This window comes from Biomphalaria glabrata, chromosome 15 (genome assembly GCF_947242115.1).
Source record: "Biomphalaria glabrata chromosome 15, xgBioGlab47.1, whole genome shotgun sequence".
NCBI lineage: Eukaryota > Metazoa > Mollusca > Gastropoda > Planorbidae > Biomphalaria > Biomphalaria glabrata.
Window position 1 is genome coordinate 10,183,987 of NC_074725.1, and position 25,631 is coordinate 10,209,617.

Below are 25,631 nucleotides of genomic sequence, written 5' to 3' on the forward strand. Positions count from 1 at the left end.
CAAGTTATTTACAAAGAAAAAGAGGAAAAGGACTTTTGATGATTTCATCCTGAAGGTAGTGAAATATCATATTAAGATCATCTAGGGATAGCCAATTTAATAAATAATCATAGACAAACCTTGATGTCCTTAGCACTAACATCATGATGCTGCCCATTCCGAATGATGTAAGCTGGTCGATTATTCACTTCATTATCAGCCCTGTGTCGTAACCAGTCTTCATAACCCTACACAAAGAGAAGATGATCTATTAGTGGTCTGAAATAGCATTCTGTCACTGATTTAATATTGTTTCTAACAAGTTGTTTCAATAAGGGAATGTAAAATTATAGTTGTAGAAATATAAAAAAAAATATACATATATTATTATAAAGTTAAGTGAAAAAAGGCAGACAAATATCTAGATAGAGGAGCACACAATATTAGAAGTAGGGGGGAAGAGTATCAAAGTTCGTAAAGATAATCTAGCTTAGAACAAGGTTTTCTTCAGACAGCACAGTCATGACCAATGTATAATCTAGCTTAGAACAAGGTTTTCTTCAGACAGCACAGTTGTCACAATTTATAATTTGACTTGGATGTTGCACTTAACTTTGAGTTTAAAAAACCCAAACATTTTAGCATGAACTTAACATTGTCAGTATAGAAAGTAAATAAAAATAAATATAAGAATCAAACATTTTCTCTAAAACAAAACAAGCACAACATTCTAGGTGCAAAAAAAAAAAGGCTTACTTGTTTGATGGCAGTCACAGCTATCACAAAACCTAAAGGTAAAATACTTGTTAAAGGTGTCACAGGTGTGTCAATAACAAACTGAAATGTTACAGGTATAGAATTAATAAAATGTAACTAACATAGAATTAATAGCAACTAGTATAAAATCTCTACAACATATTTGCCATGGGCTTAGATCCAAAGTTTAAAATATGCCATACTAAATGCTATGCTTTTCACTTATTGAGCCTAAGTTATGTAATTTGTCGTTTATACATCTTGTACATTTTAATTGAGATATCCATTTCATTAATAAAAATGCAAACAAGTTTCTACTAAAAAGGTTTACCTGTATGAGGGCAACACAGAGAAAATAAAAGTTGGCAACTCTTCTGAGTTGTTCAAACAAGTTCTTGGGTAGGAATGTGATGATTGTATACTGAGGAAAAATGTGATAGTTCATTTATATTTCATATATAGAGGCCATTTAATGGTTTTCTTTATTTATCATTCACACTAAGAATCCTCCCATTGGCTGTGTCTACTTAATAAAATAGGCAATTTACTTGTCTATAAAGAACTGGAAGTGAAAAATAAATGTTTTAACCTATAAATTATCTAGGAAAAACCAAGGTGCTTGTACCTTGTACATACAAATTTCTTCACAATTCTTAGATTAGCTGGCCAGAGTAGGAAAAAAATATGACCATCCCTAATTATATCCCTTTGAAGGATTTAAAAGTAGTTTACCTATTATAACTAAAAGAACAGTTACACACACACAAAAAATCAAATCATCCTATCTAGGTCACATCCTGCATTATAGGATATATGAATCTGAATAATTTCTTGGAAAAGCTTTGGAGTTTAACTATTACATTCATCAAAATGAAAGTAGAAATTTTAGTGTATCATTAGTTGACAGAAATAAATAATGTTTTAATGAAGACTTAGAATTGCAAGCATGATGACTGGCGGTTTAATGTTCAAACTAGTTCTTGTTGGTAACAAACACAATTCTAAATATCCATATACGTGTATTGTTTTAAGGAAATACTGTAACTTGATTTTCTCAAAAATTATTGTAACTTGTACGCTTTTCAAAATCAACATATCTTTGTCACAACTGTCAATACAGTTGACTCTTGATAGTCCAACACTTAATAATCCAACACACTCAAACACAATCTCATGTTAATTCATTTAATTAATGTATATTATAGTATGCATATTTTAAGAATGTAGGTAAGCTTGAATTATAATTTGGTAAAGTATGTGAAAGCTGAAATTATGTTTTGTATTCTTTACATCAATGAACTTGTTTTTTCATCTGTTGTTTATTTTAAATCATTGAAAGCCCAAAAGTATGGCCTATTAATCATAAATAGAATTTTCTTGACATATATACAAGACACCAATAGCAAAGACAAACAGACACAAACACTCTTTTGTTCCCCTGGCAATCAAATCATTAAATAAGAACAATCTGGTATAAACTTTGTCACATGTAAATTATGAGTGCGTCTGGTGTGAATGTACACTTTGGTTTCTTATAGTTATAATTTTTTTTTTGGTGTAATGCACAAATTGTAAGACAAATTTCCTAACAAATAATACCGATTATTATTATTATTATTATATGATTTAATTTCTTGAAATAGAGCTAAGCTTTTAAAATCAATGTTTTCAGTAATCTGAACCCTTCCTCTCTCCTGTAATATTTGGACTATCACCTGTCCAATGTATTAAGCTAAATTATAAGTTAATTTACTTTATTTTAATTACATCCAAATTAATACTTTATAGACCACATTAAAATATCAAAACGAAATCAAAGGAACTTTGCTAATTTACCTTGGAAGATACCACGGTATTGTCAGGGTAGACAGGTAATTTCTCCACACTTTCTCCAGGTAAGATTTGGTTATCAATATAAACAGTTCTGTCCCCTTCATGTCTACGTCTGGAAAACAAACGCTGAAAAAAAAATAGTTGAAAAAAAATAGAACTACTGATGAATTCCACATAAGTGTACTAATTCAATCCTACACTTAGTACACATTTAATGGAGTCTGTAGCCATAACACCATTTTTATGGAGCAGAGACCTTGAGAATCACCATCACCACCAAGAAAAAAAAAAGATATTAATCAATATCTGCCTCAGGAAGATTCTTATGATATGATAGCAAGTTTTTGAATGAGGAACTATGGCAAAGAACAAAGCAGCAGCCCCTATCACAAGCTCATAACCACACAACTCTCACAAGCTCATAACCACACAACTATAAAAAGCTCATAGCCACACAACTATAACAAGCCATAATCCATAGAGGAGCCGGCCATTTTTCGTATGGTAGGCTTTTCTTCCAGAGCTGAGGCCCATGTTTTTTAACTGTCCATAGCTTTCTAGGTCACGTCTCTCTCCATTAAGTGCAGTCTAGGGCTATGTCTTCCCAATAACAGTATCAATATTTACTGTTTTGAGGTCCTGTTTAATTACAACCACGTAATGGAGATGGGAGCGACAAGTTTTTCTTGAGTCAGATGGGAGTTGTCAGTAGAGAATGACTTTCTATATGCGATTGTCTTCAATCAGTTGAACATGTCTGAGCCAGCGGCATTGTCTGAGTACTGTGAAGATGCTTGGAAGACCAGTTCACGCAAGGATCTGAGTATTGCACACTCTCTTGCCATGTGATTTTCAAGATCCTTTGGAAGCAACTGCTAAAGCGAAAGCCACCTTAACCTGCGATATATATGGAAAGGAATGTCTCTCCAAAATAGGTCTCCACAGTCACATGAAAAAGTGTTTGAGATGAACCATATATATATATAGTCCTTCTATGACTGAAGGAGGCTTGATAAGAAGAAATCAATAGAGACATTAAACCAGGGAAAGTAGAAATTTACCTTCTTTAGTTTCTGTGTCTGTGTGATAAGTCCACTGCCAAAACGTCTGTATCCCTCTCCTTCCTGTACATTCTGGGCCATATCTTTTCCAAGTCCACTTCAGCGATTTGACCAACAGGTGGCATCAAAGCCATTTGTACTCACTGTGGACCAAAAAAAAAAAAAATGAAGTTACATTTTGAAACTACTACCAATGATCACATCTGCTTGGAGCTCAAGAGTTGAAACTGGAGCCTAAGTGAACACATACGATTTGCATGTTCTGTTTCTCATTACTAATTAGGTCAGTAGCTGGAGATCAAAAAAATATTTTTAAAAAATTTGCTTGACATTTTTTTTCAGAAAATGTATGGACTTTTTCGTTTTGAAGAAGCAGAAATATTGTTATGACAGATGCATGAGGCCAGCATGTCATGTACCACCATCAAATAATGCATTAATTTAAGTCAGAGCCATTAAAAAAAACTATATGTTTATATAACAAACAAAACAATTGAAGAATTAATTACAAAAGAAAAAGATCTTGACTGAGAAATAAACAGATTTGTAAAGTACCATTGGAAATAAAACATTTTTAGAAGTTATGTTTAGAAGTGTAAAAATCAACTAAATCTACATTCTACTCTGTGAATTCTTTTTTAAATTAAAAAAAAAAAAGAGGATCTACAATAAAATACATTAAAATTCCAGAGTAAACAGGGTCTTACACTTACAAAGAACAGCAAGAACCCAAGGATTATATTACCAATACATTAAATGTTCTAATGAATATTTCATTTACATAACTAAGAGGCTTTCAGCGACACTAAACCATTAGTGTTGTATATCACTTCCCAGATGAAATGAATGAAACATAAGGAATGGCTCTAGTTTTGATCTTAAACTTTAGTGTCACTTCTCCCTGTAACAACATTCCAACAAAATAAATATTGGCCTCTTTTTGTTTCAATAGAAATGGAGTTTAAAAAAGTTTTTTCAATAGAAATGGAGTTTAAAAAAAGATTAACTATCAATGAGTTTTTGGAAGTCACATTATCAGAATGCAAGACATGATTTTACTAACCAGGAAAGTAGTAACCAAGAAAATGTAATAGTTTGATTTATATTCTACGAATGCACCAGTAAAAGGTTGATTTACAATCCTGAGAATGCAAGTGTAATAGGTTGATTTACAATCCTGAGAATACAAGAGTAATAGGTTTCATTTACAATCTTCTGAGTGCAAGTGTAATAGGTTGATTTACAATCCTGAGAATACAAGAGTAATAGGTTTCATTTACAATCTTGTGAGTGCAAGTGTAATAGGTTGATTTACAATCCTGAGAATACAAGAGTAATAGGTTTCATTTACAATCTTCTGAGTGCAAGTGTAATAGGTTGATTTACAATCCTGAGAATACAAGAGTAATAGGTTTCATTTACAATCTTGTGAGTGCAAGTGTAATAGGTTTTATGTATTATCATGAAAGTGTAATGTTTAATAAGTTTGATTTACAGAGTGCTTAACTCAGATAACAATATAATAAGCTTATTAACAAATATTGACAAATGTGTAGAAGTACATCTAAGTTGACAACTCTAGTAGTGAATGTTTGATGAAGTGTTACATACTTGATAGACTCACTAGAACCTTGACTTCATCTAGCTTCAACATGAAAACAACATTAATTGGTGACTAAATAATTGGTTTGAAAACAAAGTGTTTTTTCCACATTTGACTGGCAGCTATTAAATCAGACACTACAACAATATACTCTTGTAAACTATTCAAACAAGCTGCCTAAAAGACACAGCAGTGTATCCCCTTCTGTCAGCCCATGCATACACTTGAAATCTATACACAGTACACTTGAAACCTAGTACATGTAATGCTATAGAGACTGACAGTACTGGTGACATACATACAGGTGTGTGTATACTGTCTGACCTTATTGACCTGTAGGGGGGACCATTCATGATAGACTGACAGGTTCTACTAATAAAAATTGTTAATTGCATGTTGTTTTTTTTGTCTTGTTGAAATTTGAATGAGTGTTGTTTTAGGAACACGCAGATCTAGGATCTATATAAAGTTAGTTGCTGTTAAAAAAAGTTCCCCTTTCAGACCTTGTGGTCTAAAGGGCAGATGATGTAAAGGTCATCTGATTCTGTGGCCAACGGTTAATGAGGGTGTTATGTGGCCAGCACAACGACCAACCGCCTATACTTCTCCTCAACTGATGTCAGGTACCCATTAGAGCTGGCTGGACTCAGAGGCGCTCGAAGATTAAAAATTACAAATCCCAGTCTTCACTAGGATTCGTTTGGAAGTCAAGCGCTTTACCGCTCAGCCACCTCGCCTCCTAGATGCTGTTAGCTGCTTAACAATGAGTTGAGTTACTTCCTTGAGTTGCTGTGTTGTCAATGGGGGAAAGAAAAAAAAACACAATGAAAACATTACTTTCACAAAGGTGTCCAGCTACAGTCACTGGAATATAAGGGGAACGGCTGGAAGCAACTGGCGTCAAAGGACTTACAAAAGAGAGACAGCTGCAGTACTTTTACAAAGACTGTGACAAATACAATTGAGACCCTAAGATAAGCTACAGACAAAGGACTTACAAAAGAGAGACATCTGCAGTACTTTTACAAAGACTGTGACAAATACAATTGAGAACCTAAGATAAGCTACAGACAAAGGACTTACAAAAGAGAGACATCTGCAGTACTTTTACAAAGACTGTGACAAATACAATTGAGACCCTAAGATAAGCTACAGCCAAAGACAGACGCAAACAGAAAATGAAAAACTTATTTAAAAAAGATCCCATTGACCATCTGACTTTTAAAAAATCTTTTAGACATTGAGGGTGGTGTTGATGGCATCATTTGCAGAGTTACGAAAATATGACCATTTATACAGCGCATCACTTAAATCATGTTTTAGTATGTTTACTGCTTTCAGACTCATGTTGCAACTATGGACTTTCATTCGTGAGTGGGGCGTAACTCAGACGGGTTTCAATTCTGTCTAAATGGTTTCAATATTGTTAAAGCCAGGGCCTTCCATGCGCATTAGCTCCTATTGTCTTAAACAGAAAGCGCTGAAGTTCAGCACTTGTCCTGCTCGTGTGGCTCAGACACTAAGCCCGCAGGTGAAGGAGTGAAGGCTGATACATGGCGCCTGTAAAACCGGGATCTTGGACACAGGAAGCTCGTCAGCAAAGTAAAGAGATTCATTTAGGAAAAGTTAACCCTGATTTCAAACCTCCGCTGCCTTGTGGTGCTAAGGCTTTAGGGGGTCAACCTTGAGAAAAAGTTTCTAGTAACTTTATTTCTTGTTTCTCGAAGTTTGTGCGTTGCATTCTCTTGGATGGTACCAGCCTAGTCAAAAAGACACCGTAAGGCATAGGCAAGCCATGACCACATCATCTATGGCCCAGGAATGTATCTGGGAGACAGAAAGGGCCAGGTTACCCAGGAATGTATCTGGGAGACAGAAAGGGCCAGGTTACCCAGGAATGTATCTGGGAGACAGAAAGGGCCAGGTTACCCAGGAATGTATCTGGGAGACAGAAAGGGCCAGGTTACCCAGGAATGTATCTGGGAGATAGAAAGGGCCAGGTTACCCAGGAATGTATCTGGGAGACAGAAAGGGCCAGGTTAAATTAAATTAAGTTGCAGCCGACATTGGCATTTGAACTAGAGAGACTCTCAATTGATATCAAATCATTTTAAATCATATGGACATCACGACCATTGCATTAAAAATATATTTCATAGAAAAAAATATATCTACGTTGCAAGCTTTAGCAACCTAAGAACGTTTAGTCTGTCATGAACAATATAAACATTTTTGATATTGGTATGCTTAATATTTAAAAATAATCACGGTGGCGTTGGGCAATTCTGTCTTTAAAAAAAACTTATAACACATATAAAAAGACAAGTGTATATGCATTTTAAATCAAGGTTAGGATACTATCCAATTCAACTATGACATTTTTATATACAACTAAAGTAAAAGCAATAAAAAAGTTGCTGGGAAGGTCATGTCTTCACTGGGAAGCTAATTATACATAGTCAACCAATGCAGCTAGTTAATGTGTGTAAATGTTTATGGTATGTGTGTGACCTTGAGTGGTGGCTGTGAATATACTCTGACTGTCTTACAAGGAACTAAAGAAACCTGTGGACATACATAACGTACAGTACTAGACTAGTACATGTACTTCAAATTGACTAGACTAGTACATGTACTTCAAATTGACTAGACTAGTACATGTACTTCAAATTGACTAGACTAGTACATGTACTTCAAATTGACTAGACTAGTACATGTACTTCAAATTGACTAGACTAGTACATGTACTTCAAATTGACTAGACTAGTACATGTACTTCAAATTGACTTTTTAAAAAAAGGACAATGCAGGATGTAGTGAAACAAAATCCAGACCACAGTGTGGCCTCAAAAAACGTTTAGCCCCAAGACATGATCACAGACCACAGTGTAGCCTCACAAAACTTATAGCCCCAAGACATGATCACAGACCACAGTGTAGCCTCACAAAACTTATAGCCCCAAGACATGACCACAGACCACAGTGTAGCCTCACAAAACTTATAGCCCCAAGACATGATCACAGACCACAGTGTAGCCTCACAAAACTTATAGCCCCAAGACATGACCACAGACCACAGTGTAGCCTCACAAAACTTATAGCCCCAAGACATGACCACGAGTATATATCAATTTTGTTTCAATGCATTTTCCCATAAATTGACGAACGTACAATTTCAACCACTACGTTTTGCGTGAAGGAATAACTTATTTAGCACTGAAATACACTAGTAACGCTAAAACAATGAATGATGCCTACAAAAAGCAGATATAAAGGCCGCACTAAACACCATATTTTAAAGGAGAATTTTAGTGAATTAAATATAGCGAAATAAGGGACAGTCCTGACCAGGTCAAGAACCATGGACCCTCCGATTTTTCGCGCCCCCGAAAGGAGAAAAGACGCTATTAGTTTTGTGTTAGAAACTAGAAACAAAAATGAAAATCGGACATCATGATATTTTATTCAAAGTTCTGAAGCAACGACTACTTTTTTATTTTCCGAAAGTGAACCATCTAATTTTTAAAATTATATATGCAAGCAGATTTTTCAAAAAATTACATCACTTTTCAATGAAAAACTTCAGGGGAGGTAACGTTTTTAAAAGACCATGGACTTCTTCATTAATAAATCAAGCTTCATTCATATATTCGCGCATTGGTACAAAAATTAAGGAAGAAAGACGAATGGGTTGTAGACATATTGTTGTGTGAGATTCACATTAAAAGAACACTTCAATCTAACTTAATTTGCATTTAGACTTCGCTACTGGGTCACAACATGTATTAGCATGCTCTACTCTTATGTACCTGTCAAAGTAGTAATAAACTGTGTCCTGAATGTAGTTCCTGAGTAAGCTGACTGAATGAATGAATGTAGTTCCTAAGTAAGCTGACTGAATGAATGAATGTAGTTCCTAAGTAAGCTGACTGAATGAATGAATGTAGCTCCTAAGGAAGCTGACTGAATGAATGAATGTAGCTCCTAAGGAAGATGACTGAATGAATGAATGTAGCTCCTAAGGAAGCTGACTGAATGAATGAATGTAGCTCCTAAGGAAGCTGACTGACTGAATGTAGCTCCTAAGTAAGCTGACTGGCTGAATGAATGTAGCTCCTAAGTAAGCTGACTGACTGAATGAATGTAGCTCCTACGTAAGCTGACTGACTGAATGAATGTAGCTCCTACGTAAGCTGACTGACTGAATGAATGTAGCTCCTAAGTAAGCTGACTGGCTGAATGAATGTTGCTCCTAAGTAAGCTGACTGGCTGAATGAATGTAGCTCCTATGTAAGCTGACTGGCTGAATGAATGTAGCTCCTATGTAAGCTGACTGGCTGAATGAATGTAGCTCTTATGTAAGCTGACTGGCTGAATGAATGTAGCTCCTATGTTAGCTGACTGGCTGAATGAATGTAGCTCCTATGTAAGCTGACTGACTGAATGAATGTAGCTCCTAAGTAAGCTGACTGACTGAATGAATGTAGCTCCTATGTAAGCTGGCACACTACTCAAAGATAATGCTGTGTAGCAACAGATGTTATTTTGGTCACTACATATAGAGTCAACGCGTATCATTTCTGTCCGAGACAGTCACCTGAGGATATACTTCATTACATATGTATGGCAAATGTAGCTATAATCACGCTGGGAATAGTTCATTAGAGTGCCCTAGTTCAACACTCAGGACATTTATTGCTCCGATGCAATCCTAACAAGTGTTATAGCGACGTTTCTATTACTGTGGCGGCCGTGCTGACAAGATGGGGCCAAACGTTGTCTTTTTTTTTTTTTCAAAGACAAAATTCTGTTGAATTTGCATTGCAGTTATAAAATATAAATCCATATCTGAAATTTAATTAAGTACAGGTAAATGTTTTAAAAGTTAATGAATAAATTAAGTGACATCGTTTCATTTTCTTAAGAGGACCTCTCTTAATGTTTTCATTCAAATTGTTGTTTTTTAAGAGAGCATTTCGTTTTCGTCAATGCGATTCTTCAGTCTTGCTCTCTCTTCAGTCAGAGCACTCGCATTTCTCAAGCTTGACGTACTGTCATTCCGTTGACGTCTTTTCGTCATTCAGCTGACGTCTTTTCGTCATTCCGTTGACGTCTTTCCGTCATTCAGCTGACGTCTTTTCGTCATTCCGCTGTCGTCTTTTCGTCATTCAGCTGACGTCTTTTCGTCATTCAGCTGTCGTCTTTTCGTCATTCCGTTGACGTCTTTACATCATTCAGCTGACGTCTTTTCGTCATTCAGCTGACGTCTTTTCGTCATTCCGTTGACGTCTTTTCGCGTGAACAAAACAGGCCAGCTTCAAGACGTCTCTGAACACAAGCATAATATTGCGACAAAGGGTCCATTACAAACGTACAAGCTTCGAATGGCTCTCAGCCCGTGCCAGCCCTTCTTTCATTTCTCCAGCTATCGCTCCTCTATAAGAAACTCTATAAGAAACTCTATAAGAAACTCTATAAGAAACTCAATAAGAAACTCTATAAGAAACTCTATAAGAAACTCTATAAGAAACTCTATAAGAAACCTATAAGAAACTCTATAAGAAACTCGATAAGAAACTCTATAAGAAACTCTATAAGAAACTCTATAAGAAACTCAATAAGAAACTATAAGAAACTCTATAAGAAACTCTATAAGAAACTATAAGAAACTCTATAAGAAACTATAAGAAACTCTATAAGAAACTCTATAAGAAACTCTATAAGAAACTATAAGAAACTCTATAAGAAACTCTATAAGAAACCTATAAGAAACTCTATAAGAAACTTTATAAGAAACTCTATAAGAAACTCTATAAGAAACTCTATAAGAAACTCGATAAGAAACTCTATAAGAAACTCGATAAGAAACTCTATAAGAAACCTATAAGAAACTCTATAAGAAACTCTATAAGAAACTCGATAAGAAACTCTATAAGAAACTCTATAAGAAACTCGATAAGAAACTCTATAAGAAACTCTATAAGAAACTCGATAAGAAACGGGTGCGTTGAAGCAAGACTAATCGTTATAGAAGGCCTGTACACTGACCTGCAACGTCACAGGTCTGTACACGCAATGTTTGTGTGCGTCATTAAAGACTGTAAGTGAAAGGTAGAGAGCTAGTTCATTTCTCCTAGTGCAACCAAACAGCTAGCTAAACGATGTGACCATCATTGAAAGTTTCCTTTTCAACACTAAAACATAAGCAACTAACATATACCTTTCTTACAAAATACAATAAATAAACCAAGACATACCTCACAGTAACATAAAAACTCAGAAACACTGAAACATTAGTCACTGTACAAGTTTTCCTAGAAAGTTTGTTTATTTTAAAACCTGTTGTGGATCTTGACAATATTTATATGTTTACCTCCCTTGACAAGGCCACGCCCTGTCAGCTTTTTATAAAATGTCATTAGCCTGAAGGGTAACGAATAAAACAAAGAGGAAAAAAGGGGGGCGGGAGGACTACACAAATTAAACAAGGCAGAGTCCGTACGGTGTAAATGTATTTTGTGAGCTATCTTGGTAATAGTATACACTATAAAAGTCTTAAAGCATTTACTTTTGGTCTACAAATGGATGCTTTTACCGGATTTCTTTCAATACCCAACATCAGACACATTAAAGACTATTTAAGAGTCAGAGAGAGAGAGAAAATCTTTTGATGATTTCAAAGTTGAAATAATCAATGGAAATACATTTTAGCTCTAAATTTTGCCATAGAAATCCTGGTTAGGACTGAACTAGATCTAGCAAATCTTTGGTGGCTTTTTAAAAAAGGCCATTCAAGATGTCTGCTGCTTCAGCATGCATCATGTAGTCAGCTTCTATTAGATAAAATTAATTGAAAGAAATAAATAAATACGTTCAATCAGAGGCGTCATTAGGCTCGGTGCCATCCGGTGCGGCCAGCTCTCCCCGCGTCCATTCAGTGACGCCCCTGCGTTCACTGGAGAGGTACTTGGACGTAAAGTGCTACTACAGGGTCACTTTAACCTTTCTAATCGAAGTGATAGTTAGGAAAGATCTACTTTGAAAGCTCCATTGTAAGAGATAGTTAGGAAAGATCTACTTTGAAAGCTCCATTGTAAGAGATAGTTAGGAAAGATCTACTTTGAAAGCTCCATTGTAAGAGATAGTTAGGAAAGATCTACTTTGAAAGCTCCATTGTAAGAGATAGTTAGGAAAGATCTACTTTGAAAGCTCCATTGTAAGAGATAGTTAGGAAAGATCTACTTTGAAAGCTCCATTGTAAGAGATAGTTAGGAAAGATCTACTTTGAAAGCTCCATTGTAAGAGATAGTTAGGAAAGATCTACTTTGAAAGCTCCATTGTAAGAGATAGTTAGGAAAGATCTACTTTGAAAGCTCCATTGTAAGAGATAGTTAGGAAAGATCTACTTTGAAAGCTCCATTGTAAGAGATAGTTAGGAAAGATCTACTTTGAAAGCTCCATTGTAAGAGATAGTTAGGAAAGATCTACTTTGAAAGCTCCATTGTAAGAGATAGTTAGGAAAGATCTACTTTGAAAGCTCCATTGTAAGAGATAGTTAGGAAAGATCTACTTTGAAAGCTCCATTGTAAGAGATAGTTAGGAAAGATCTACTTTGAAAGCTCCATTGTAAGAGATAGTTAGGAAAGATCTACTTTGAAAGCTCCATTGTAAGAGATAGTTAGGAAAGATCTACTTTGAAAGCTCCATTGTAAGAGATAGTTAGGAAAGATCTACTTTGAAAGCTCCATTGTAAGAGACAGTTAGGAAAGATCTACTTTGAAAGCTCCATTGTAAGAGATAGTTAGGAAACATCTACTTTTTAGTAGAGATGGGAAACGAACTCATCTTTCAAAGGTCGGGTTCGGTTCGGTGACGATTATAGTTCGGGTTCGATTGGGCCAAATCTGAAGTTCGGGTTCGGTTCGATGTTATGAAATTATGTAATAACCAAAACTATGTACGTGCAATAATGTTCAATTCAATTTCTAAGATAAAACAGTGATGCCAAACCTTACTCAGAAAACTGGTCATTTTAATTGTCGACACTCGTCTCACGGGTACATAATAGAAATGATAAAAAAAAACATATTAAATAAAAAATAAATCACTTTTATTAGAAACCCGTGGATATATAGTGGATGTCGTTAAAAACATTTTTCTTACTACAATATTGCAAAACCTTGTTTCAGTTCGGTTAAGGACGGCTCGTTCGGTTAGGTCGTAAGTGAGGTTCGGGTTCGGTTCATTTCCCATCTCTAGTTTTTAGTAAGAGATTATTTGGAAAGATAACCTTCCAAAAGGTTGAGAAACGCTGGTTCAGATTTGCAAATATACAGAATGACCAAAGTGTTTATTAAGTCCTCGATTCAAGAGTCTCCACGTTGAACAAGTGTGTGTTTAGATGTGCAAATATAAACATGATGTCAAGTGTTTGTTTAGCTGACCTGCCTAGCTCTCCAAATTTACAAACAAGATAAAACGAATAATAAAAAAAAAAAAAAGATGAGTTGAATCAATATCGAGTCTATGATTCAACTCTGTTTACTCAGCAATCTACAGTATTAGTGGAAGGCAGACACTTTTCTTTTGTCTGATTAGTGAAAACTATCAACACAACGAGAGCGTAGCGAACAAGCAATATTAGAGCACTGTACCAGATAAATGGGATATGAATGATGCTGATCACATGACACGATAGAGCACGTGTAGCTGAAGCCATACTAATCAAACCATTGTAAAACTGAAGTTACAGACCACAGTCAACGGAATGGACCGTAGTGAGAAAGAGACAAAGCTTCAGATCTCTATCAAACGACACAGAGAAAGAGGGTAAAGATCATAGTTATGCTAATTTAAATACGATTGAAAAGTGACCGTGAGACAGGGTGAAAGTCTTGTTCGGTAGGCCTACATTCATTTACATTCCTGTAATTCTGACCACACCATGATAGCCAGTCTATTGTCTAAACCAGCCTGGGCATGAATTCAAGTCAACTTCAAGACATTGCGGTCTATGGGACAAACTGTGTTCATCTACTTCTCAGCCTGTTTGACAAGATTCCAAATAGTTTTGTATGCGCTCCGGACTGTTGTAACGATAGTCCCGGGTTCGAACCCCGTCCCCCTGTCGAGGGCCAGGACTGAAGAGTCTCCACTTGTGAAGGGACGACTGAAAGAAGTCAAGTCACGATTTCACTAATGTACAGCAATTCCCATCAAGACAAAAAGTTCTACTTGATTCATCCAGACAAAAAGAAACAAAAGAAAAAAAAAAGTAATGAAAAGAAAAAAAACAATACAACCCACCCAATAGATTTGCAATAGTATAAAAAATGTTCTCCATATATTTCACCTAATGTAAAGACATCTTCCATTTTGAGTCTTCTCTTCTATTATATATTTGTAAGTAACCACTCACAGACATACCACTCACTGATCAAGAGATCTCTTAAGTCTTAAACTATCGTACGCATCTGCATCAAATTTCGTACAAAGGTTTCTTTTACCTCCTGGATGCTCATTAAGAACGGGGAAAAAAAGGGGGGGGGGGGAGCGGATAAACAAAATTGCTACTAAAATTAACGGGCCCAAAATATCAAAGCGAGTATGTGTCGGGGGCGTATTATGAAGAGGATCTTTCCAAATCAAGTCAAAAGTCTTAAGTGGGAGAAATTACGATGCGCAGGTAAAAAAAAAACAAATCGGGGTTCCAGAGAGCGAAAGAGAGAGAGAGAGAGAAGAAAAGAGAGAGAGAGAAGAAAAGAGAGAGAGAGAGAAGAAAAGAGAGAGCGGGTCGTGAAGTTTCATTGTAACAGATTCACTAATTCACGTGCTAGAAAAGTCTGTTAGGTTGATCGTTAAAACGTGGCCTGTTCAGATTTTTAAAAAAAGGGTGTTCCAGCCATAATAAACAATATAAAGCTTATGAACAAACCAACTGGCGTAGCCGGTAAAATACTGCTAGTTCTGAATATATAAAAAAAAAATAAAAGACTTGTAACCAACCAACCTTGATCACATGACGACACATGATCAATTACGTCAGTTGCGATCTCACTACCAATGAACACCGCTGGACAGCAGGCCTAGCCTATCCTAAGACCTGCTGTCTTTATGTTGATAGTGAAAGTGACTCTCTACATACATGCAACGATCTGTTTCTCCTGAACTGCAAGTTCTTAAGAAGGAAACCAGACGATGTAAACATTTCTTTAAAAAGGTACACTACAAAAACGCGGTCAATGTCTACCCCAAACACACAGGATGTAGCTCTAGATTCTAGGCCCCACACGTGGGTATGACCACACGTGTGATAGAGAAAGTGGGCCCGTTGCATGACAGATAACAATAACTACACGCGATAAGGAGATTACTAGATTATACTGAAGTTACACATTATGGCCTGTCAGTTACTCTCTCCGCTGTAAATCGTCGCCGTTTCGACTTGACACTAAAAGCGATTATAGACTCAAACAATCATTTTTTTGTTATTTGGAACTTGCTTGTAAATAGAACATGGACAGGGCAATCAACGCTCGGTCAATACAGCTACAATTTGTGAGTGTCAAACGGGAAAAAAAAAAGTGCATAAATGATATTAAGTATATAGATCTACATTCTTCAAGGAGGCGGACGAAAAAAGTAGTCCGTCTCACATATTCAGGAGCCTCTCTCGGAATCGGAAAAATGATTTCAATGAAAAATAAGGACGATCAGCAGACGGGAACTTTTTTTTATGGTCTTCATCCCAATGTGAGACGTCTGCTGGATAGAGGAGTAGAGAGCTACTTTTCAGAGAGCCAACTTGTATTATCATTATATCCTAAGCGAGAACTGTTACCCAAAGTGTAATGAATAAAATCTGCGGAGAGAGAGAGTAGAAAACAGAGCAGACTTGTGATTTGAATGCTGGTCGGCAATCAAGAAACCAAAGCGTTACCTCTAGATTTAAGTAATTCTAGGAGTTTGTAATACATGAAACTAAGTTGAACGTCTGTATTGGACTGTGTATGTGTTTAATTATGAGTAAAAAGGGACCGAAGAGTTAAGTTGTGTGCGCTGCAAGAGATTCTGATGAAATCACGAGATGGTCACTATCGGCACTCTTACTAATATCGTGATTGTTATTATTATCCGAATCTGAAACCCCATTGGTTACGAACCATGTTGAAATTCATTTCGTCCCTCTAAAGATACGTGAGTCGGAGAAATGTACACAGTGTGCGATTTATAATGTAAAAAAACAAAACAACGAAATATTGTATCATTACTGTTATGGAGAGTATGTGTGCATTTCCAAGGTAACGTGTAAAGATTAGTTGTCTTTGACGGACGGGTCTCTAATGAAACCATGCATAGTGACGACAGAAATAAAATGAATAGAAGACGAAGGGAGTCAGACGTGAGACAGAGAGGACGTATATTTTTGTAGTGAGTTACATTTTCTTTAAAAAATCATTTCATTTTGTTACTACTAGATCTAGATCTCATTTCAAGTTGAATTGTTGTATATGGATAGTTATAAGACAAAACCATAACAGAAAACAAGTCTCGGTTAGTTATAAGACAAAACCATAACAGAAAACAAGTCTCGGTTAGTTGTAAGACAAAACCATAACAGAAAACAAGTCTCGGTTAGTTGTAAGACAAAACCATAACAGAAAACAAGTCTCGGTTAGTTGTAAGACAAAACCATAACAGAAAACAAGTCTCGGTTAGTTATAAGACAAGGCCAGAGCAGAAAACATAAGACAAAGTTGGTCATAAGACTAGAACACGACAACCAAGATACACTCACACAAACCGGAAACTAATCGATGACCAATGTGTAGTGCCCTCTGCACTTGAGCTCTAGGCAAAGCATTGACAAACACAGAGCGGAATGCGGATTAACTTCGCAAAGTTTAATTTAAGAATGTCATCTTTACGAGAAGTCTTTACTAAGGTCACTTCAACTTGAAGGCAAGTTCATGGTAAACGTGAATCTTATGGCTGTGGCTGTGAAGGCAGGTTCATGGTAAACGTGAATCTTATGGCTGTGGCTGTGAAGGCAGGTTCATGGTAAACGTGAATCTTATGGCTGTGGCTGTGAAGGCAGGTTCATGGTAAACGTGAATCTTATGGCTGTGAAGGCAGGTTCATGGTAACCGTGAATCTTATGGCTGTGGCTGTGAAGGCAAGTTCATGGTAAACGAGAATCTTATGGATGTGGCTGTGAAGGCAGGTTCATGGTAAACGTGAATCTTATGGCTGTGGCTGTGAAGGCAGGTTCATGGTAAACGTGAATCTTATGGCTGTGGCTAGCGAGTTAAATGAAGAAGGTGTTTGGGAGAATTACTCAACTCTATATTTAGCGTGAAACAACTCTATATTTAGCGTGAAACAACTCTATATTTAGCGTGAAACAACTCTATATTTAGCGTGAAACAACTCTATATTTAGCGTGAAACAACTCTATATTTAGCGTGAAACAACTCTATATTTAGCGTGAAACAATCTTCTAACATAAAAAAACACCCTCGACTACACTTAGCAATTGAGGTTCTAAAGGAGTTCTAAAATTTACATCTGTTTAACTCTTTGATTTGACCCCATTAAACTAAATTGATTTTTTGAATGTATAAACTTCAATTTGCGTTGTGTAAATAAAGCATACATTCTCCTATAATTCGATACCAAATAAAACATTTTCTGATCACAAACAAAAAAGTTATTAAAGTTTAATCAGAATAGAACAGTGAGATACAAATGAGCGAAATGAATACTACTATCGGAACGAACTCTTTCTTGCAAGAAAACAGGGAAGTTATAGAAAGAGCCCTCAGGGCAAAAGATTATCAAGAATAAAAAATGACAGGTGATAGAAGGCAATAGAAGGTGATTAAAAGAGTATCGAGTTTCAATCATGGACGATACATTAATGTTACATTTCTCAGTGTGTACTTTTGTACATTGAAGAAATAGACAAAGATAATGACAACATCGTACAAGGAACTAAATCATTGTCTAAATAAATGTCTTTTTTTTTTCAAAAGGTGATATTAATAACAATATAGTTCATGCATTATTTTTAGTTTTTTTTTTCCAGGAATTCTATTGCTAGAAGTCACACTACAGTGTGTGTTTGGGGATATCATGATAAATACAATAGGATACGCTACAGTTACTAACACACACACACATGTGGGTGTGGCTTCGTGGAACTCAGCGACACACCTTTAAAAACAAAACTACTTTGTAAAGCTGATAATGTGACTGCTTTAACACATACCGTTATCCAGTTCCTAACTTCGTGGACAATTCAAAAAAACTAAAACGGGAGAAAAAAAAAGGGGGGGGGGAATACGCGATTCTCAAAAACGGTTCAAACGTTGGTCACACTGGGAAAACTGTAGCCTGACCGTTATAACTTTGAATAAACACTAAAAAAAACAACAACACTTGGCTAGAGAACAAGAAAATAATTCTCTCGTCTTCGGGTATTTTCTCAATCCTTGAAAGGAACAGTTTGCGCATTGTCTTCTAAATCTAAATCTCAAGGACTATCATTGAGATATTATAAAGTCAAGTAGATAGATATATATATATATATACATTCACTGTATCAGGATTCTTTCTGGGGGAAAAAAAAGGGGGGGGGGTGAGGCGGGGTAAAAAAAAGTTTTTTGTTTTTTTTTTAAGTCTAACATGTATTACTTATTAAGAGAAAAATAATCACTCCGTAAGTTGTAGAAAGGAGGTATTGTCTTAAAAAAATGTTTTTGATGTTGTTTTTTTTTATTCCAGACTCTCGCCTATTGCTGCAAAATCTGCAGATAAGCGCGCTCGTTTAAGACACGGGTGTTCCTTCAGAAATACTCCCTAACTACCTGCAGGACGGCAGGGAACGGCTTCGGGTTCGAGCTCCAGACCATCGTGAAGACAGTCCGAAGCGCTACCCCAAGACCAGGCTTTTCACTCAACAGTGACTTATATATCTGACTACACAAGTGCACATACAAGTCTTCCCCCGATTACAACAATATTGCTAGATATTCTAACTATGCCCAATTCGCCGCTAGTCTTCAGATCAAGGACTGTAAGTAATTTAGACATCCGATTCGTGAATTGTGCAAGGCGTTTGACATAGTTTCAAGACACACAAGAGTCTAGCTCTAGCACTAAGCCTGCTTCACCAAGTCCATTGATCGGGCAATACAGCAGGTATTTACACAAGAGACGCATTGTTAAATGGGCCCAAGTTTCTTAGACTTAGACCCTACCTGAGGATGGGGCTTGGATTAGTGATAAGCCAGACAGAATCCAACTATATAGTTAGCAGTTGTCAATTGAAATAATCCGCTGTGACATGTGCATGAATCAATACTTAAATCTTATTTAAGAAATCAACAAGCCTTTGCCTACCGGGTACGCCCGTTATATTCTTCGTGATTATTAATTTCAAATTATTTTATGTATGAAACGACAACGTTTGAAGACGTGTCTAGAGACAGACATGGTTAACAAGAAACTGCACCATTGCAAGAACAAGTATTCCTCTTCCAATTATACATCCCCTTACTTAGTTCACCCTTCTACCTAACCCAAACATCTTTCAGACCAAACGCGTTTACGACACAGTACAATAAACATTTATTATAGAGTCTACCCGCAATTAAATTGATTGATAAGTAGGTCTAATACTTATTGCTTAAAAGGCAACTTGTTCTGTTCACTTTTGAGGTATAGCATTGTAGCGAAAGTTGCGTTCAACCTTTTCTCTAGTCGAACAGTTAGCAAGGACATGGCGTAGCCTGCACATCGACCAGAGTATACCTGACATTATTATCCACAACATATTGTATTTTACTACACGGCATCCACAACATAATGTATAATGTATCGTACTAGATCTATACGTCCATTTTAGTATCTAACGTACTAGATCTATACATCTACAACATACACAATATACTTTATCTTAGATTACCATACGTTGTTTAGCAGAGAGTGAGAGAGAGAGACTCAGAGAAAGAGTTAGATCTAGTCTAGAGAAAGGGTAGCAGTCGATAAAATCACTGTACTTGCACCAGATCTAGATTTACAATGACATCTTTCAACACATTAATAAAAAGTCACCCTTCGACAATAGGCCTAACTAAGAGTTCTAAACTGATAAAATATTCTTACGTGTAACGAAAGCAACGTACTTTCAAACACATTTTGAAATCCCAGTGATTTAAATCCACAGTCTGTCTCAGAACAACTGAGATAACACATCCGTGTGACACTTTCGCCATCAATGAACTACACACACACACACTCGATCAGGTGCACAAGAGGGGGAAATCCCGATTGCGACGTCTTAAAATGATAGGGTGTTTACTGTACGGGACGGCCTCGAAGAATGACGAAATAGCGAGATTTATAGTCAATTACCCCCCTTTTCCCCATCATGTTCTTTCATTTTTCTCCCTTTCTTTATGTGTGGACTATGTCATACAGAAGCCATCAGTTCATTTAAACACATTAAACAGAGTGGGAAAAATCTATCGGTGGTCTCCTAGAGCTGGCGGCGAGGAATCACTATCCAGTATCCATTCATGGCTATTTATTTCCTGGGGATGTTTGGGCCATACACGCGTGTTCAGTCGACCTCGGCAAACACACTTCACTACTGACACACATTATGTAGATGTGCGTGTCGCCAAACAGGCCCGTCAGTCGCATGGGAAAATAGTTGTCGAGGTACAGAGCCCCTGCCAAAGCGATCGTCACATTTTTAACATGCCCCGCATATACATCCTGGGCAACTACCGGGACATGGCATCTGTGATTTAAGTTTCACTGTTACAGTTTAGAATCGCAGATTTGATCCCGATTAGAAATCATGGCTTCCCTGGAGTTAGATACTAACCATGGCAGAAACGCTGGAATTGAAATGCATTGTTTTAAAACTTCAGTACTTTAACAAACGTTCAATGACAAGCTACATTGAGATCTACTGGAATCTAGGTAGCCTCACGTAGTACATCGCCATCACAAGTTTACAGTTTAATGGTTGCCAAGCATTGATCCGAAGCACCGACTTGATGTACGCCCCCCACCATATTTCACATCAACTCGTTCCCAGCACATCACTAATACATCAAATATAAATTAATCAATCCCTAACACCGACAGTAATCACTCCAATCTTATCAGCATAACACAATTATTTAAACTCCACACATCTTAGCCCCTTAGTGATTTGTGATGTCAATGTAATCAGATTTTTAAAAATGAGTCAATAGCTATTATTAAGTGGGCTTATTTTTGTAGTTGCCATTGTCTTAGTTAAACTGTGCAGTCAAGATAAGCTCGTCAATAGGGGGAGGGAGCGGTTGGGAAACGATAACAGGCATTCAAGGCATAAAGACATGATTGAATTTCCAAGCATAAAGACATGATTGAATTTCCAAGCATAAAGACATGATTGAATTTCCAAGCATAAAGACATGATTGAATTTCCAAACATAAAGACATGATTGAATTTCCAAGCATAAAGACATGATTGAATTTCCAAGCATAAAGACATGATTGAATTTCCAAGCATAAAGACATGATTGAATTTCCAAGCATAAAGACATGATTGAATTTCCAAGCATAAAGACATGATTGAATTTCCAAGCATAAAGACATGATTGGATTTCCAAGCATAAAGACATGATTGAATTTCCAAGCATAAAGACATGATTGAATTTCCAAACTTAAAGACATGATTGAATTTCCAAGCATAAAGACATGATTGAATTTCCAAACATAAAGACATGATTGAATTTCCTTAACATTTACACATTAATACTGAAGACTATAAGGATGTCTGAAACAAATGGTAGAATGACATAAAGGACTGGACCATATAGTTCTAATTCCAATACCAGAGAAAAGATGGTAATAACATGAAGTTGTGAAAGTATCAACAGTTATGCCTTAATGACCACTTAATGATTGCTAAAGAAAAAAAAAACATTTAAAAATGTTGATAATAATGGGTTAATTAAATCCTGGATGAACTAAAAGGGTAGATGTAATTGCCTCCTCCCACCTATTCGGCCAACATACCAGAATGGGAAGACATAATATAAAGATTGGTTAAAATAGCAATAGGTAGCTTACATCATATTTATATTTATAACTAATTCTATTAACAATCTGTGATTTCTACAAAAAAAAACATTGAACTGCAACCCCCCACCCCCACTTGAAGGGTTAGGGTCAGTGGGGGGGGGGGGGGGATTGATACAATCGCCCCCCCCCCCCACACCCACAAAATTACCAACATAATAAGAGGCCGGGGCAGGATAATCTAAAGATTGGTTAAAATATAAATAATTAGTATATATTAACGTAAGTAAGGGAATTCATATACAAATAGTGTGAATATACTACTTAAATTCGCCCGCCCCAGCTACTATCGACACTCCCCTGGATCCGCCAGTGCCCAACTTTGACAATTTTTTTTCAAAACAGCTACGTGGAAAAAATATAACTGCCATAAAAATCTATGTCAATATGTGTTGTTTTACAGCCATCTGTTGTATAAATGTAAGTTATTTAAAAAAAAAATAGATTTCATTTTTATAATTTGCTGTTTTTTTCTTTACACAACCTAATTTGTTTAGACCTAGACTAGTTTTGGATTATAACAATTTTATATTTTATAACTTCCTTTTCTTAAAATTGTAGCCTGAAGTAAACATTTGTTAATTTAAAATAGTTAATTGTATAGAAATTCTTCCTCTCTAAATTTAAATACCAGTATATATTTAATTATTTCTTTGATTAAGGTTTATGACTATTAATATTAAAATCAATATTTCCATTATAAAGTAGTGTTAAGAATCTTTTTTTTCTTCTATCCTTAGGTACAGAAAATACAAAATGAAATCAGCTTAAATTACGGCAAGCTTGGGCTCATCCTGATGATGTATTAATGTTGTTAAATTAAGTCTCCCCATGATGCAACGACCTACAGCGCCAGACATTAGCAAATTGTTGTTGATATCATCAAGTATAAATGGTTTATGCATTGTTTAAAGGCTTACCATTGATCAATCTAGTGGAGATAATGCTAACAAGAAGTAATTTTACATTATATATATAAATATTATCAAGCTAAGGGAGCTTCAACAAAACAGCATTGTAGAAAAAGAATAAAAGTTTATTTATAAACGATTGGATTAGCTATGAATGAATGATAGCTGCATGTGAGATGAAGCAATAAATTAAAAAGTATATAATGGGGTACACAATGTTCCAAATTTCAAGATTCCATCTATCATGGTTATAAAGTTATGATGAGTTAAAGACAAAATTCATTTTTCGATCACAGTGTGTAGATGTAAACAAAATACAACTTGTTATCAAATGTGAGAAGAGTGGTTAGAGACAATATATAAAAGCAAAAAACTTTAAAATCTATAGTCTTGACTGGAGTTGTCTTATTTAAACTAATTTAGTAAAGTAAATTTAGTTTAGTTGTCTATATTCACTACACTTCACTTATAGTAACAGTTACAGTGGTCTATTATAAATCAATTCATTTAATTTCTAATCTGAAATTGAGACTCTGGGTTAAATTTGAAGTTTAGTTTTGCGTTCACTTTTGGTGGACACAGACACTTTGGACTCACTGACTAGAAACGCAGCCAAAGGCAGCACCACCAGAACCCCCATCATATTCGTTTGATCTACCAGGCTAACTGTGTGGGATATGCCATTTATGTAATGGCTTCTTGAGGGAAGACTCTTGGACGTTGACAGATCGCTGCAGGAGCTCTTTTACATCCCCGCACAGTGCAATGAGGATGCTCTCGCACCCTCTAAGGCACTTTTAAAAGAGATTATCATTAGACTTCCTCCTCCTTAAACTACTAGTCCCCTAGAGAAGCCTATTTATAAAGAGAGTCTCTAGAGATGTATATAAAATAAAATAGGATGGCTGCCTGGCAGGTGGTTTGTGCAATAGATTGTCATTCTGACTTATCGATGGTTCTGGGTTCAAACCCTGCCCGCTTCCATCCCCCTCATCCTGTGGGAGGTATGGACTAGGAAGTAAATTATCTTCCAATCTGAACTGAAAGTACAGCTGAAACATGTAAAACATTTTTTTTAAATATTTTTATTATATACTATTATATAGACATCTAGTCTTTATATAGTTTTAAATAGATAGATTCTAGATCTAGAACTACCTTTTACTTTTACTAGATCTATTAATCTATTATAAATAGATCTAGACAATTATAGGTCTAGTATTAAACATTAAATATAGTCTAATATAGATCTAAACTATATTATAATTATATCTACAAGATCTAGGCTAGGCTAGACGACTAGGTGTAGATCTAGTAAAATCTAGTTACTATTCATTACTATCGATGTAATATAATATTATTAATATACTTTTAATATACTAATAATTTATATATATAGATAATATAGACTATAGACAGTCACATACTTCACTCTGTTCACATAGGTGTCATAGCCATAGGTCTACTCTAAATCTAACTCACTGAGTCTACTCAGTGAGTTAGTCTACTGCCTGAGTAGACTCTAGACCTTCTACTTCTAGAGTCTAGAGCTAGACCCTCCCTGCCCTAGCTAGATCACACTAGACTAGATCAGTAGTACTAAGACTAGATCTAAGTACTAGTAGATGATGCCTAGCCTAGAATGGCCTAGACTAGATTAACTAGATCAAGTACTAAAGTAGATGATAGTAAGATCTAGATTAATCTTAAATACTTAAATGTGTTAAATCTACTAAGTCGGAGGGTTTAAAAATAGTATGAATACATTATCTTTACCAATGATTACCAAGTCACAGTGACAAGTATAATCAAGTCGAAATCTAGATCTAGTCGTCTTGAATGTCTAGATCTAGACTCTATCTGTCTATACTTACTACTTAGTAATAAATAAGTTAGTTACCGCTTTACCTAGTTACAACTAATACAAGTCATCTTGTTTAAGGTGTCACTAAATCACTGAACGGCAATGCATGATTGATTGGCTAATAAAGCTAATTCAGTGATTGGCTTGTGCTGTCAAAGTGGAGTACCGAGTGCGACCGAATTCTGTAGGCAGTGTTGGTAGAGACCTAAGTCTGGTGTTATAGTGTTAATTATCGATAATCCATCATTTGTAAACACAAACATACACAATTACATTAAAATCTTGCAGCAGCTGAGTTGACGAAATAAATAATCTTTTCAAGATCTGGTCTAGATTCTAGACTAATCTAGACTAGACTGTATTAGAAAATCTATAGTTAGTTATTTGTTACTCAGGTATTTAGATCTAGTAGCAGGGCAGGCCTTTTATATTTAGGCATATGGCCCCATATGCAAACTAGGCAGTCGCCTTTGGCCCTT

The 25,631-nt window shown here is 36.0% G+C and overlaps 1 protein-coding gene across 16 annotated transcripts in view; it reads right to left on the reverse strand.

Moving 5' to 3' along the window:
- The window catches only part of LOC106055732 (phospholipid-transporting ATPase IF-like), a 57,792-nt gene extending 32,389 nt beyond the window's left edge, over nt 1-25,403 (reverse strand). For 7 of the 16 annotated variants that reach the window (XR_008775110.1, XR_008775109.1, XM_056013087.1 and 4 more), the window contains exons 1-6: nt 20,401-20,649; nt 3,630-3,772; nt 2,572-2,694; nt 1,067-1,156; nt 736-816; nt 120-227 (exon numbers count right to left, since the gene is read on the reverse strand). Coding sequence is in view for 14 of the 16 variants with exons in the window: in XM_056013087.1 (XP_055869062.1) it covers nt 120-227; nt 736-816; nt 1,067-1,156; nt 2,572-2,694; nt 3,630-3,710 (483 nt within the window). In the remaining 2 variants the exon portion in view is untranslated. Of the gene's footprint in view, nt 1-119; nt 228-735; nt 817-1,066; nt 1,157-2,571; nt 2,695-3,629; nt 3,773-5,240; nt 5,426-11,489; nt 11,633-15,241; nt 15,526-20,294; nt 20,315-20,400; nt 20,651-25,196 lie in introns of those variants that run through there. The other 9 variants (XM_056013091.1, XM_056013090.1, XM_056013079.1 and 6 more) reach the window with 8 other exon arrangements.
- Between the last annotated feature and the right edge of the window lie 228 nt (nt 25,404-25,631).